At 66.7% G+C, this 13,352-nt stretch overlaps 1 protein-coding gene across 2 annotated transcripts; it reads right to left on the bottom strand.

The window, feature by feature from the left end:
* Positions 1-736: 736 nt before the first annotated feature.
* On the bottom strand, positions 737-11,652 carry INSYN1 (inhibitory synaptic factor 1). 2 transcript variants are annotated; one of them, XM_051822301.3, is made up of 3 exons: positions 10,525-11,652; positions 9,452-10,165; positions 737-1,560 (listed from the first exon to the last, which is right to left on the bottom strand). In XM_051822301.3, exons 2-3 carry the CDS (start codon positions 9,605-9,607, stop codon positions 826-828), a joined length of 891 nt encoding a protein of 296 aa, XP_051678261.3. In that variant the 5' UTR covers positions 9,608-10,165; positions 10,525-11,652; the 3' UTR covers positions 737-825. The 2 variants fall into 2 exon arrangements, with proteins under 2 accessions (XP_051678261.3, XP_051678262.2); XM_051822302.3 differs by lacking the exon at positions 10,525-11,652 and having other exon boundaries at positions 737-1,390; positions 1,486-1,560; positions 9,452-9,516.
* Between the last annotated feature and the right edge of the window lie 1,700 nt (positions 11,653-13,352).

Below are 13,352 nucleotides of genomic sequence, written 5' to 3'. Positions count from 1 at the left end.
ATGGACACGGAGGCCCAGAGGAGGAGCCCTGTCCTCGCTGTGGACCCAGAGCTGGTGGACCCAGCGGTGGCTCCCCGCTGGCTTCTCCCCACCCACTCAGGGACCCTTGCCCCAGAAATCACAACAGGCACCTGCAGCCCGTTCTGTCCATCAGGGCCCCCTGGCTTGTGACAGCTCTGCCACGGCCAGTGAAGACCGTCGGACTCATTCCATTGACGGGCTCAGAGAGGCGGGCGACCGCCGGGCCCACGCCACACAGAGCCAGACAGTGGGGCCCGGAGCAGCTGCGGACGCCCCGCACCTCCTCATTTGTCAAAGCGGGGACAGTGATGCTCCCTGTGCTGTTGGCCATGGCGATTCGGAGAGGGAGGCTGGCCGCGCCGGGCAGGTGTGCAGGGAGCTCCGTGACCGCGAGCAGCCCTAGGTGCTCACGCCTGAGCCTGCTAAGGTGGTCTCGGCCGGGAGCCTGGCTGTGGCCCTGCTTTCTCAGGAGGAGGCGCAAGGGATCCAGGGCCACCCCCGGGCCCCCAGCCCTGCCATGTCCCCAGCACTCCAATGTGCACCTGGGACCTGGGCCATGGCTGCCTTGCAGGCCAGCAGCCAGGCCCCGCCCCGCCCCTCCCCGCTACACACCCCATAGGCATCCTCTCAAAACACCCCTGCAGGGGCCCTGTTCCTGGCTGTGCCTCCAGGCTCACCTCGGCCCAAGATGAGTGCCGGGGGCCTGCGGGCCGGATCCTCGGCATTTTAAAATTTTATTATGACTGCGATTATTTAAATATATATATTATATATATATAGCTCTATGTGCCTGCCCGCCCGCCCCTAGTTCTTGCCCTTGGCTTTCTGCCGGGCAGCCGTGTAGGGCAGCGCCGTCTGCGTGCTCTTGTCTGACACCGTCTGGGTGCTGCTGTTCCTTGTGCTGTTTCTCCTGAAGTGGTCAGGGGCCGCCGCCGGGCCCGAGCGGCCGCCAGTCAAGGGAGGGCGCCGGGGCTTGTGGGGAGCTGGGGCCGGCTTGAGGGGGCCGGCGCCGTGGCCCTCGGCGTGGGGGAGCTCGGGAGGCGCGCCCCCCTCCTCCTCCTCCGCCGCGGCGGCCGCCTCCTCACCGTCTCCCTCCTCGTCATCGCAGCACAGCGCGTGGTAGAGCACTTTGTCGCTGAAACGCACCCTCTCCCGCGTGCCCGGGGTCCGCTGGGGCTGCTGGCCCTTGGCCGGGCCAGCGCCGAAGGCCTCCTCGCTGGAGGAGTCCGGGGTGTCCACGCGCGGCCCGTTGGGGACGGGCAGGCCGCCGTTCATGAGCCGGTAGTCGGCGCCAGCGCCCGGCCGGGCCTCGGGGCCGTCCACAGAGTCCGAGGGCGTGGAGGCGTCGAGGAAGGAGCAGAACTCCCAGCTGTCGGAGAGGATGTCCGCCGTCACGAAGTCCAGCTGGCCCAGGTCGAAGGGGCCGCCCGTGCCCGCCTTGTCGCTGCTCGAGGTGCTGCTCACCGTGGCCGTGGTCCAGTCGTCCGGCTCCAGGTCGAAGTCGAAGTCCGAGGTCAGCCTGTCGATCTGGCTCACCACCTGGCGGGGGGGGGGGGTGAGATGGGAGGGTCCGTGGGGCTGCGTGCCGGCGAGTGTGCCCCCCTCCCCCAACCCCGGCTGCTGAGCTACAGGAGGGCGGTCGGGCTGGCGGTCACAGGTTCGTGGGTCCAGCTGAGGGTCCAGACCGGGCCCGACGGAGCTGGCTGTGGCCCTCATTCTCCCACCCAGCTACAGCCCTGGTGATGGGGCTCCGTTAGCCTTTGATTGACAGAGAGAGCTCGGTCAGAAGGGCAGTGGGGGGCCTGGCGCGGCGGCATAGTGGGTAAAACCCCAGCCTGCAGCACCGGCATCCCATATGGTCACAGGTTCGAGTCCTGGCTACTCCACTCCAATCCAGCTCTCTGCTGTGGCCTGGGAAAGCAGTGCAAAATGGCCCAAGTGCTTGGGCCCCTGCATCCATGTGGGAGACCCCAAAGAAGCTCCTGGCTTCGGATCGGCACGGCTCTGGCTGTTGCAGCCATTCGGAGGAGTGAACCAACAGATAGAAGACTTTCTCTCTCTGCCTTTGCCTCTCTCTAACTCTGCCTTTAAAAACAAATAAATATACCTTTTTTTTAAAGGGCAGTAGGACCCCAGAGTGTCCCCAGGACTCCCCCCAGGGAGGACAGGATTCAGGGTAGCCACAAGGAAGGCCCTGTCCAGGTTTTTGTACAGCACCTGGGACCACCAGCAGCCCACCAGCCACTGTCCCCTCCAGGTCTCCCCTAGCCTTTCAGGACGAGGGCAGCAGGCGTGTGGCACTGGCTGGTCACCCTCTTCCTGCACCCACCCCCCACACCCCCTGTGTGTCCTCCCTGGGCCCCTGGCTTGCGGGGAGAAGGACTCAGAAGAAGTCACGCTCCCGGGCTCAGGGCTGGGGCCAAGGGCACCCAGTGAGAGCCTCACCCTGCTCTCCCCCCTCCCACCCCCACAGGTGCCTGCCTGCGCCTCTCCCCCTCCCACCCCCGCACAGGTGCCTGCCTGTGCCCCTGCCTGCAGAGAAATCAGGGTGAGAGACCCGGTGGGAAGACGTGGGACCCAGCTAGAGACACAGGAGGGGATGGAACCAGGGATGGTAGAGGGGAGAGTCAGGCCAAAAGCAAAACAGCAGAACCGCAAATGCAGAGCAGACGGGTCCACTCCAGGCCGGCCACGGTGGGCGGGGACAAAGACACAGGGAACATCCAGACCAGTCGGCTCCCAGCACGGCCCCAGGCTCTTCCCCAGGAGTAACCAAGCAACCAAGGCAATCACTCATTCAGCCCACATCCACAGTGTGTGTGTGGGGGGGATTGAGGGTTGGTGAGGGTGGGCTGGTGCAAGCCCCAGAGTGGGAGGGGAGACCCCATCTGGGTCATTCCCAGGTCTCAGTTTCTCCCTGGGGAGGGTGGGTGGCCCAGTGCTCCACCAAGGTCCCTTCCGCCTCTGAGAGTCCAGGAGGAGATTATGGGGGTGAGCATGAGAAGCTGGTTGGGTGTCCATGCCAAGGCGCAGGCCAGGAGAGGACGCCCCACTTGCTGGGGGCGCAGAAGAGCTGGGGAAGTGGGGACCCCCATGAGGACCCCCAGATCAAGTGAGAGCCCTGGGAGGCCAGGCTCAGCTTCCTGTGTTCGGTGAAGACAAGGTTGGGGTGCATCTGGCTCAGCTGCAGCAGGACCCGAGGGGGTGCTCAGCTGGGGGACCCCGGAGCCTCAGGCTGCACACACACCGTCCCCAGAGATCCCTGGCTGCCCTGTGGAGGCCTTGGACTCCCCCCCACCCCCGTACCCCTCCCCCACCCCAGGGTTATGGAAGGAGAGGAGCCCAAGGCCGTGGCTCTTCCCCACCAAGCCTCGGCTTCAGGCCTGTGCCCCGGCCCCGGGCCGTCGGGCCCAGAGCAGACACTGCCTGCTTTCATGGGCAGCAGCAGGACGCCACACCCTGAAGGCCCTGGGCTCTGCAGCCAGACTTGGTGTCCAGTCTGGCTTCGCTGCCCACCAGCTGCCGAGTTACTTGGCTTCCCCGGGCCCAGTTCCTTCACGCACGGATGATTCACCTGAGAGGGCCCTTGCGAGGACTTAATGACAGTACGCTTCAGAAAGTGAGCAGAACGGTGTAGGCCACCGACACGCACTGTGCACAGGCCAGGCCCCGCGTAGACTAAGGGGACAGCCCTGCGATGGGGACCTTTCCTGTGACCGTGGGGGCTTCCGGCACCCAGCCCACGGGCAGCCCAGCCAGGCAGCCCCCAGGTGGGACAGGGCCACACAGGTTCCAGAAGCCAACCAGCCACGAGGCCGACGCCAAAGCTGGCTCAGGCTGCTCCGGGGGCACGGGTCACAACCACCGGATGGCCACGTAAGGGACGCCACGTGCCCAAGTAAACCACGACTGCGCAGGACTGGGTCAGCCCACAGGCCCGCTGCCTTCCCAGGTGCCTCACTTCCTGGGGCCAGTGGGCAGAGCAGGTGTGGGGCCGGCCTGGGCAACCCGCCTCTCTCTTTGGATATCATGAGATGATTTTTTTTTCTTATTTGTTTATTTGAGAGAGGAGAAAGGGAGAGGAGAGGGGAGAGAGGGAGGGAGGGAGGGAGAGAGGGAGAGGAGAGGGGAGAGAGGGAGGGAGGGAGGGAGGGGAGAGAGGGAGGGAGGGAGGGAGGGAGAGGAGAGGGGAGAGAGGGAGGGAGGGAGGGGAGAGGAGAGGGGAGAGAGGGAGGGAGGGAGGGAGGGAGGGGAGAGGAGAGGGGAGAGAGGGAGGGAGGGGAGAGGAGAGGGGAGAGAGGGAGGGAGGGAGGGAGGGAGAGGAGAGGGGAGAGAGGGAGGGAGGGAGGGGAGAGGAGAGGGGAGAGAGGGAGGGAGGGAGGGAGGGAGAGGAGAGGGGAGAGAGGGAGGGAGGGAGGGGAGAGGAGAGGGGAGAGAGGGAGGGAGGGAGGGAGAGGAGAGGGGAGAGAGGGAGGGAGGGAGGGGAGAGGAGAGGGGAGAGAGGGAGGGAGGGAGGGAGGGAGGGAGGGAGAACCATCTGTTGGTTCACTCTGCAGATTCCCACAGCAGCCCCCAGGCAGGGGACTGGAACCAGGAACTCAATCCAGACCTCCCAGGATCCCAGTCCCTAGGGCTGTCGCCACTGTGTCCTGGGGTCTGCATTAGCAGGAAGCTGGAGTCAGGAACCGGAGCTGGGCCTTGAACCCGGGCACTCTGGTATGGACCAGGAGTATGCTAACTGCTGGGCCGAGCGCCCGCTCCTCTGACTTAGACTCATTTTGCCCATGTGGCAGGTGGGATTTCCTTGCAGCTACACACACAGAAGGAAAGACGCTGGGGCAGAGAACTGGAGAGAAGCAGCAGCATAAGCCACAGAGCCACAGAGCCCGCAAGCCAGGGGCCCGCCTGTCTCCTTGTGCCTGCCGCTGGGGACGCGGAGACCCAGAGCCTGGAAGAAGCTGAGCGGAGAGCCTGGCGCCTCCATCCCATGAGCACTCGTGCTAGGGGCTGGGAAGGAGCCCCAGGGAGGAAGGGCGGCCCTGGCCCCAGGTCCTGCCTCAGAAGTCTCCCCAGCCACTGTCCTGGTCACAGCCTCTCGCTCCCCTCACCTGAACAACCGCATCCTCCTGTGCTTCCCACTGACGGCGACTTCCTGTCCAGCTGTGCCCAGAGAACTTTCTGGTCAGCCAGCCGCAGTACCAGGCTACTACTCTGCTTCCAGCCCCTCCCAAGTCTCCAGACACAGCCCCCTGTCCTCGGCAACAGGCAGCCTTCGCCCAGCAGCCTCCGGGGGACCCCGCCTGTGCCTCCCCGGGAAGCCAGCCGACCCTGTGCCCTGCTGTCGGCTCTCAGAGCACCTGCCCCACCCGTCAGGACCCTTCTCGTCCCTCACAGCTGCACTTCTGTGCACGCCGGTGGTATTGTGGCCGACGCGGGGCTCCTGGCGAAATAGCGAACCCTGGCCCCAGGAGCCACACCACACACCGCAATGTCAGCAGCCAGTGACGGGGGGCGGGGAGGAGGCGGCACGGAGGGAGGGCTGATGAGAAGCCGCTGGGGATTTCTGTTTGCTGCATGGCCTGCACACCCCAGGACAGCCTGGCCCCAGCCCTCCCCTCCAGCCCCCTCTCCCAGGACTCGGGGGTCCGGCACCCTTATCTGCCCCTCTTCACCCCTCCACAACCGCTCCTGGCTCCCTTGCCTCCAGCTCCCTGGGGCAGCTGGTTACATAACTGGGGATTCTGCATTATTTATGACCACTGATTATTTTTTAATTCTGTGATTACGTTGTTTATTATCTTCCGGGGGGTGGGGGGAGGATGCTGGGGGTTGGGGAGGGGCGGGATGAGCTGACCGTGAGTCACGGGCTCTCAGCTTGCAGTTTGACCTAATTGGCCGGGGAGCTTCGGTGAATCTGTCCGGAGGAGGAGGAGGAAAGGCAAGCGTGAAAAAAATAAGAAACCCGCACCGTTCTCGCTGAGCGGTGGGTGATGGGGTGACCCACTTTGGCACGGCTCCGTGGTCCCTGGCCACTTGTGCTGCTTCCTGGCCGGGCCACGCTGCTCTCACACTCGCACCGCCCATGGCGTGCCCTGGCCGGAGCAAACACCTGCCCCCGTGGCTGTTCCCTAAGGGCATCAGACAGGGGACTCCCTGCCACCCCCTGGGCTGGGCAAAGGGCACGCCACACCTCCTCCATTGCTCCCGAGGTGCTGGGGCTGAGGAGGCAGGTGTGCCCTGGCACCAGGGGTCTCCCCAGGAGTCCCTGAGGATATAGGGGCACGGGGTCAATTTACGGATCCTACCGGAGCCTCCCGGCTCAGCAACATCGTGGGGCAGGGGGATCCCAAGGAGGAGGCAGCCAAGTACCTGCTCAAGGCAAGCCCGACACCGAGGGCCAGGGAGAGCATCCGGCCGGCGGGGGCAGGAGAAGGCGGGGCAGGCAGAATCCCACCAGAAACACGGGGGCTCCTGGACAGCGTGGGCCCTCCCCGCAACACATCCAGGTTTCTGGGGGTCATTTCTGATATCAATGGAACCCCTGCGCCTGCCCCCCACAATGCTTTCCTCCTCTATCACACCACGCCCCTGCACAGGCCTCCGCCCTGACCCGGCACACCCCGCCTCTCCAGCCCGCACCCTGGCTGCCTCTCACTGCACACGCACCTGGCTGTGCCCTCGCTTCCTTTGAGTCTCTACTCCAAAGCCACCTTACTGGAGACCCCCTCCCTGTCCCCATCACTACCCCTTTCCCCACTGGCTCCCCAGCCAGGAGGCCAGCACCCAGCCCTGCACTCCCAGGTCCAGGCTAGATCACTGGGGAAGACGGGGCTGCGGGCGGAGCAGGCACAGCCCGGAGCTAACACTGCACACACGACACCCCCTTTCATCCTCACAGGGACCCTACCCGAGAGGTCGCAGTCGGAGGACGGGCTGGGCAGGGAGACAGGCACAGAGAGGCGAAGTGACTTCCCGAGCTCACACAGCTAGGAAGGGCTGGAGCTCGGAACTGAACTTGAATGGAGGCATCTGGCCGTGGAGCTGGGCTGGGCTGCTTGTCGCAGAGAGCCTGTGGGGACTGGGGCGGGGGGACCTGGAGAGATGAGGCTCATGAAGGTCTGACGTCCCCAGCAGCCCAACTGCAGCTCGCAAGGCACCGTCACCGCCTCCCTGCCTGCGTCCGGGTAGTGATCCCCCCATGGACGGGGAGGGGGGCGGCTGGCTGAGCTGCGCAGCAGGGATTTGGGAGGGTGAGAGGGACCCGGGAGGGGCAGCTCCACACCCTCTGCGGGGGTGAGCCCTGGTTAAGATCACCGTGGCCCCCTCCCCATGTCAGAGATGAGCACACCAAGCTCAGGGACTCTCAGCCTCTGTGAGCAGCGGGTGCTGGGGAATGGGGTGGCACAGGGGAGCTGAGCCTGGACGGCTCCCCCGCGGCACAAGCACCGCCCGCCCGTCTCCACCTCCAGGCCTTTACTTTCCCTCCAGGTCTCCGGAGCTGGAACCCTGACCCCTGCCCACCGCACAGGAAAGTGGTCCTAGCTGTTCTTCCTCTCGCCTGGGCCTCCCAGAGCCTCCCCTGCCTCCTCCTGGCCCACTGCCCTTTGCCCCCACTCCCCCACCCCACGCCATCCTGGGGCTTGCCCCTCCCTGGGGGGGGGGACACTGGCAGCGGGCACCTAGGTAGACTCTGGTTGCTGTAGCAACCTGCCCAAGTCTTGGGAGAGGCCAGGGTTTGTGGGGGAGGGGACTCCTCCCTCTCTGGCTGGGCCAGGGTCTCCTCCAGGTGGAATGTGTGAGTAGGGGACCGTAGACAGGAAGAGAGGGACCTGCTAACAAGTGCTGGTGCCACAGCCTCACAGCAGTGCACAGGGCTCCTGACACAGGGTGACGCAGAGGGCACCGGGGGCCCACCCAGCCCAGGAGGGGCATCAGGACTGCGTCCCAGGCTTGCAGTTCTGCCATGGGTGGGCTGTGTGACCTGGGCCAGGCTCCTCTGCTTCTCTGGGCCTCTGTCCTTTCAACAGCAAAGAAACAGCTTGGCACACAGGGGCCCTGGGGAGCCTGGAACAGGCTCAGGCGGGAGGCGGCCTGGAGTCAGGTCCAAGTTGGCTCCCAGGCCTTCTGGGAGGGCCTCCCAGGACAGACAGCGTCCTGCCCGACGGAGACCACACAGTTCCTACGCCCCACAGAACCATCTCTGCAGCACAGCTAAAGAACGTGGGGGTCCGGAGGGGGTGGTTGATCGGAGTCCTTGGATCCCTGAGACCAGAAGACAGGCTGCCCGGGGGCAGGGGCATCTCGCCTCCGCCCTCCAAGTTGCACCACCCAGAGATGCCTGGCCAGACCACGGGCAGCAGCGCCCCTGCCCCTGTCTACCTGAAGCAGCAGTCACGACCCCGTCTTCATACAGGACTTCCTGGCGGCCAGCTCTACTAGGCTGAGAGTCAGCATGGCCTGACCTCACTTCCTGTCCCAACATCTCTACCTGTGCCCCTCCCCTCTAGGCCCTGCCACCTCCAACCACAGCTGCCGCCAAACAACCCCACGGCTCTCAGGCCAGCTTGGAGCTGACACCCACTGTCCCCGCAGCCTTCCCAGGGCCCCCGTGCCCAGCACAGCTGGCTGCGGAGAGCCCGGGCCCCTGGTTACCAGGAGTTGGAATATGCCTAAAGCCCACTTGGCTGGCGACATGGCACCCGGCGGGCAGATTCAGGCCGGCGGCCACCGTGCATTTTGGGCAGGACGGCAGCTCAGGGAGCAGGTCGAGGACATGTGTACCTCACTGCCCCAGCAGTGTTCATCTGGGCTCCGCTAAGAGACAGAGGTGCACACTCTCCCGCGTTTCTGGGGGGCCGTTCAGCTTTGCAAGCCCCCAACCCCACTGTTTCCTGGATTCCAACACCTGCTAGCACCCATGCCTCAGCCCTGACACAGACACACACACACACACCCACACACACACACACGGCCTCTTCTGATCCCAGGACGGGAGGGCTCAGCTGGCTTCTTCCTGCAGTCTAGGGAACGGTCTGAGCTGGGCCTCAGGCAGCGGGGACTGTCCCAGTAGAGCCATCTGCACCTTCCCAGGGCCTCTCGGCAGAGTCAGGAGGCAGAGGATGGCCTCAAAGAGGTCAGCTCAGGTCCCAGGAGAACAGCCGTGGCCGACGCCACCTCGGCTGCTCTCGTGCCAAGAGCCAGGGGCTAGGGACCCGCTGACACGGTACCTAGGACACTCCCGCCACACCAGCGGCCCTCCAGCCCTGGAGCTCAGTGATGGTCTTAGGGACAGAAGAACGAGGCAAGAGTGGCACCCCCGAAGACGGACACGCACGGACACGGCTCGGCACGGCTTTAACACGTGAGGGCAAGCGAGCCTGCAGCTCTGGGTCGAGGCCAGGCGCAGGGGCAGGCGTCACCCCCGACTCACCTCCCTCAGCTCCTTGGCCACCTCCTTGAGCTCCTGCAGGATGTCCTCAAGCTGCCCGATGACCATCTTCATGCGCTGCCGGATCCGCTCCCGCTCGCCGCCGCTGCCGGGGTAGTCACTGGGCTGCCCGAGTTCCGGGGCCCCCCGAATGTTCATCCTTTACCACGTGGCCACAGGCCTGCCCATACTCCCCCCTGCCGGGCTCACGCTGCGCCTGCCTCCACGGAGCCCCCCTCGGCCGGGCAGAGCTCCACATCTTAACGGCCCCCAGCCCACGCCCCCGACCCCTGCCCCTGCCACCCCGCCTCTTCCGCCTCTGGGTGGGGGAACGCAGCCCCCCAGAGGGAGGCAGAGGCTGCCGGACTCTGGCAGGGGGCAGCGGGAGGGGCCTCAGGCCCCAGGAATGGCCTCAGCACTGGGAGCACCAGTGGGCGTGCGCGCCAATGTCCCCCGGAGCCTGGACTCCGCGGCCCGCCGGGGCGATGACACTGCAGGGACTCTGGGTGAGAGACGCCCTTGGAGCGGGGGAGGCAGTGGCTTTCCCTGTAGGACTCCCGGCCGGCTCCCACGGCAGAGGTCTGGATGGAGGTGGCTGACACCTGAAGAGGGAGGGTGGCCAGGGTCTTCCAGACAGCGGAGGGTGCTCCAGCTGGGGGGGGGGGGCTACTCCGTGCTCCGTGCTGGCGCTGGAGCGGGTGACAGAAGGGCAGCCGGCTGCGGAGAGCGGGGAGCCTGGCGTCAGCTCTCGGGCTGCAGCACCGGCGGCGCCCTCCTCGGCACTCCTGCACCCTCACGCGGGCCACCGGGCATCTATTTATCTTAGGGAGGGCTGTGCAGGCCACGGCTTCCAACGCGGCTCCTCCTCTGGAGGGGGGAGGGAGCCCCCGCTGCCAGGGACTGAAATCCTCAGCTGCTCCGGGGGCGCCCGGCCACGCCACGCCGCCCCACCCCCACGCCCCGGTGCCTGCCACCCCCCCCTTTTGCATCCCTGGATGCCCAGGGCCCCTTGGGGGGGGGGCGTCCTGCGTCTCAGTCCCCGCCCCCCCGCCCTCGGAACCCGTTCCCCGACTCACCGAGGGTGGGGGCGCTGGCGTTCTCTCCGAGCCCCAAGATGATATTGGGGGACCTCCCCCCAACAAGGCTCCCTAGGGCGGGCTCCTCTCTCTGGACCCTTCAGCTTCTGGCCTGGGCGAGGTCTTCCGCGCCGGGGCCCGGGACATCTGGGCGGCGGGAGGGAGGGGGCGGGGCAGGACCGAGAGCCCTCAAGCCCCACCAGGCTCCAGGTGGGCAGCGAGCGAAGACCTGGCCGGCTCAGGGCTCCGAGGCCACAGGTGACCCGGGCGCAGGGCGGCCGAGGCGACTCCGGGCCGGTCCCAGCGCTGGAGCTCAAGTCAGCGGCCGGTAGGGTGCAGGGGGTCCTCAGCCCAAGCCCGGCGCCCCCGGCCGGCAGCGTCTGGGACTCGCTCTGTCCAGTGCGCCCCGGCGGGCCAGGGCTCCGCGAGCTCCGCTTGCCCTGCCTGCCCGGAGCGGGCCGGCCGCGCTGGGCGCCCGCGCGCACTCAGCCCAGAACCCGACGTCGGCGCTCCGGCACCAGCTAGGGTCCGCTCCGCCCAGCCTCGCTCCGCTCAGTCCACGTCCCGGAAGGTCCGGAGCCCGCGGTCCCGGGGGAGGGGCAGCGCCGGCCGCCGGGACCGGGTCCCCCGCAGGGCCCGGCCGAGAGCGCGCGAGGCTGGGGCCCGGCCCGGCTGGGTTCGGCGCCCGGCGCAGGGAAGGAGAGGAGGCGAGGGGAGGGGAGAGAAGCGGAGGGGAGGGTTCGAGGGGAGGGGGCGAGGGCAGAGGGAGGGGCGGGGAGGGCGCGCGCCGGGCCGGGCCGGGCCGGGCCGGGCCGGGCCGCGGGGCGCACGGGCTCGCAGCCTCCGCTCAGCCCGCGCGCGCTTGCCTCCCGTGCGCCGCTCTCGGCTCCGCGGCTCCGCAGCCCCGGCCGCCGGCTCGGGGCCGGGCCTCGTCGCGGCCTCGCCCAGACCTGCTCCGCCGGGTTCCGCGGGCTCCGGGGGCTCCGCGGCCTGGGCCCGCTCCCGGAGGCCGCGCGCCCCGGCCCCGCCGCCGCGGGACTGGCCGCCCGGGGCGGGCGCTGGCTCCCTGCGAGGCCGCCCGGCTCTCCCCGCTCAGCTCGCCGCGGCTGCCGGGGAAGGGCCGGCCGCGCGCCGGGAGCGAGCGCTTAAAGCGACACGCGCGCCGCCTCCCCGCGCGGGCGCGGCCGGGGTCTCAACGCCAGGAGGGCGAGGGTCCTGCTTTCGCCGGACCTGGCCGGGCCGGGCAGGGCCAGCCAGGCCCGCGTCCGCTGCCCCGGGGCCCCGCAGGGGCAGTGGCCGGGGGACGTAGTGCCTCGCACCCTAGGCACCCCCATCGCCCCTTGCCCCGACTGCGGTGAGCTCTAAGCTTCCCTGCCGGCTGTTTCTGGAATCCAGACCCTCCCCACGCCCCTGCAAGCTACCCCAGACCCAGTTTGCTCTCTGGTGAATTCGGAAAAGAGAAGCCAGCCAGGCTGAGCACCTGCTGCCTGCCCAGCTCTGGGTAGGGCCGGGCTGGGGGCTGCTGGGTGGGGTGACAGGTGTGCCGCGGACACCAGCACTTTCTCCAGTTGTTCACCCATGTTCTCAACACTGATTGAGCACCTTCTGTGTACACATCGCAGGAAGGCAAAGCAGGCAGGCTCACAGGGACCCTGAGCGGACAAGGACGAGCAGGTATGCTCAGCCCGGCAGGTTCTTCCCGGGAGGCAGAGCCCTGGAGCGGCTCTCAGAGTAGGAGTTACCCCGTGATTGTCAGTGTGGGAAGAGGTGGGGAGTGGCAGCCCGGCAGGGAGCAGGGTGCGGGTGCGGGAGTTATGTCAGCTGAGACGGGGAGCAGGGAGGCTCAGAGGAGGCCCTGGTTCCAACCCCCTGCCAGAGGTGGGGAGGCAATGGTGGTCGGGAAGTGAGCTGGGCCTGCCTGCCTTCTTAGGAGAGCCCCCTGGGGGCTGCACGTGGTGGATTTCGGGGCCACATCCATTAGGAGGCTTTTGGAAGCTGAGGACTTGGGCAGCAGTTTGAGCCATGAAGCTGGGTGGACGGCTGTGTGGGGAGGGGGAGGAGAACCCGCCAGGGGCAGGTAAGACGCTCCAGGTGATGGGAGAGGCAGGGTCTTGGGGGTGTAGGGTCGGTTGGTTTGGCCACCAATACTGACAGTGGAGAGGGAACAAAAGCCATGCGTGCAGGTTGGGACCTTGGGACAAGAGCTTGTGGGTGAGATGGGGAAGTGGCCCAGGAGGGTGGAGAGTGGGCCCCGGGAGGCAGGTGCTCCCCAGTGTCCCAGGCTCCAGAGAGCGGCTGTGAGAGAAGCAACGGGAAGGGCCCCCTGGCCTGGTCCTTAGGCTGTCACCGGTGATGGCAGGGGCGTCTTGGTGGTGCTGGAGTGACAGGAGCCACGCTGTTGGGCCTTGAGGACTGACTGGCTGGTGAGGAATGGGGGGCAGTCAGTGGGGACGGGTGACATTTCCCAAAGTTCAGCTCTTAAAAAAATGATTTCTTTATTATTTCTTTGAGAGAGATCTTCCATCTGCTAGTTCACTCCCCAAATGACCACAGTAACCAGGGCTGGGCCAGGCAGAAGCCAGAGCCAGGAACTCCATGCGGGTGCAGAGCCCAAGCACTTGGCCCATCTTCTGCTGCTTTCCCAGGCGCACTAGCAGGGAGCTGGATCAGAAGTGGAGCAGCCGGGACTTGAACTGGTGCCCATATGGAACACAGGTGTCGCAGGTAGCGGCTTAACCCACTACGCCCCAGCGCTGGTTCCTCGAAGTTCAGCTCTTGAGCGAGAGGCAGATAGGGGTCGAGAGAGGTGGTGCTGAGGGTGATTCGAG

This window comes from Oryctolagus cuniculus, chromosome 12 (genome assembly GCF_051225735.1).
Source record: "Oryctolagus cuniculus isolate XC-2025 breed Fujian yellow rabbit chromosome 12, ASM5122573v1, whole genome shotgun sequence".
Classification (NCBI taxonomy): domain Eukaryota; kingdom Metazoa; phylum Chordata; class Mammalia; order Lagomorpha; family Leporidae; genus Oryctolagus; species Oryctolagus cuniculus.
Note: the sequence above shows the minus strand (reverse complement) of the source record. Positions and strands in the feature narration are given on the sequence as shown.

Excerpts from the sequence above, each read along its gene's own strand:
- INSYN1 (XM_051822301.3), bottom strand. The coding sequence starts at position 9,607 with ATGAACATTCGGGGGGCCCCGGAACTCGGGCAGCCCAGTGACTACCCC. Across the intron at positions 1,561-9,451 it reads TGGCCAAGGAGCTGAGGGAG|GTGGTGAGCCAGATCGACAG; the intron begins GTGAGTCGGGGG and ends CCCCCCCGCCAG.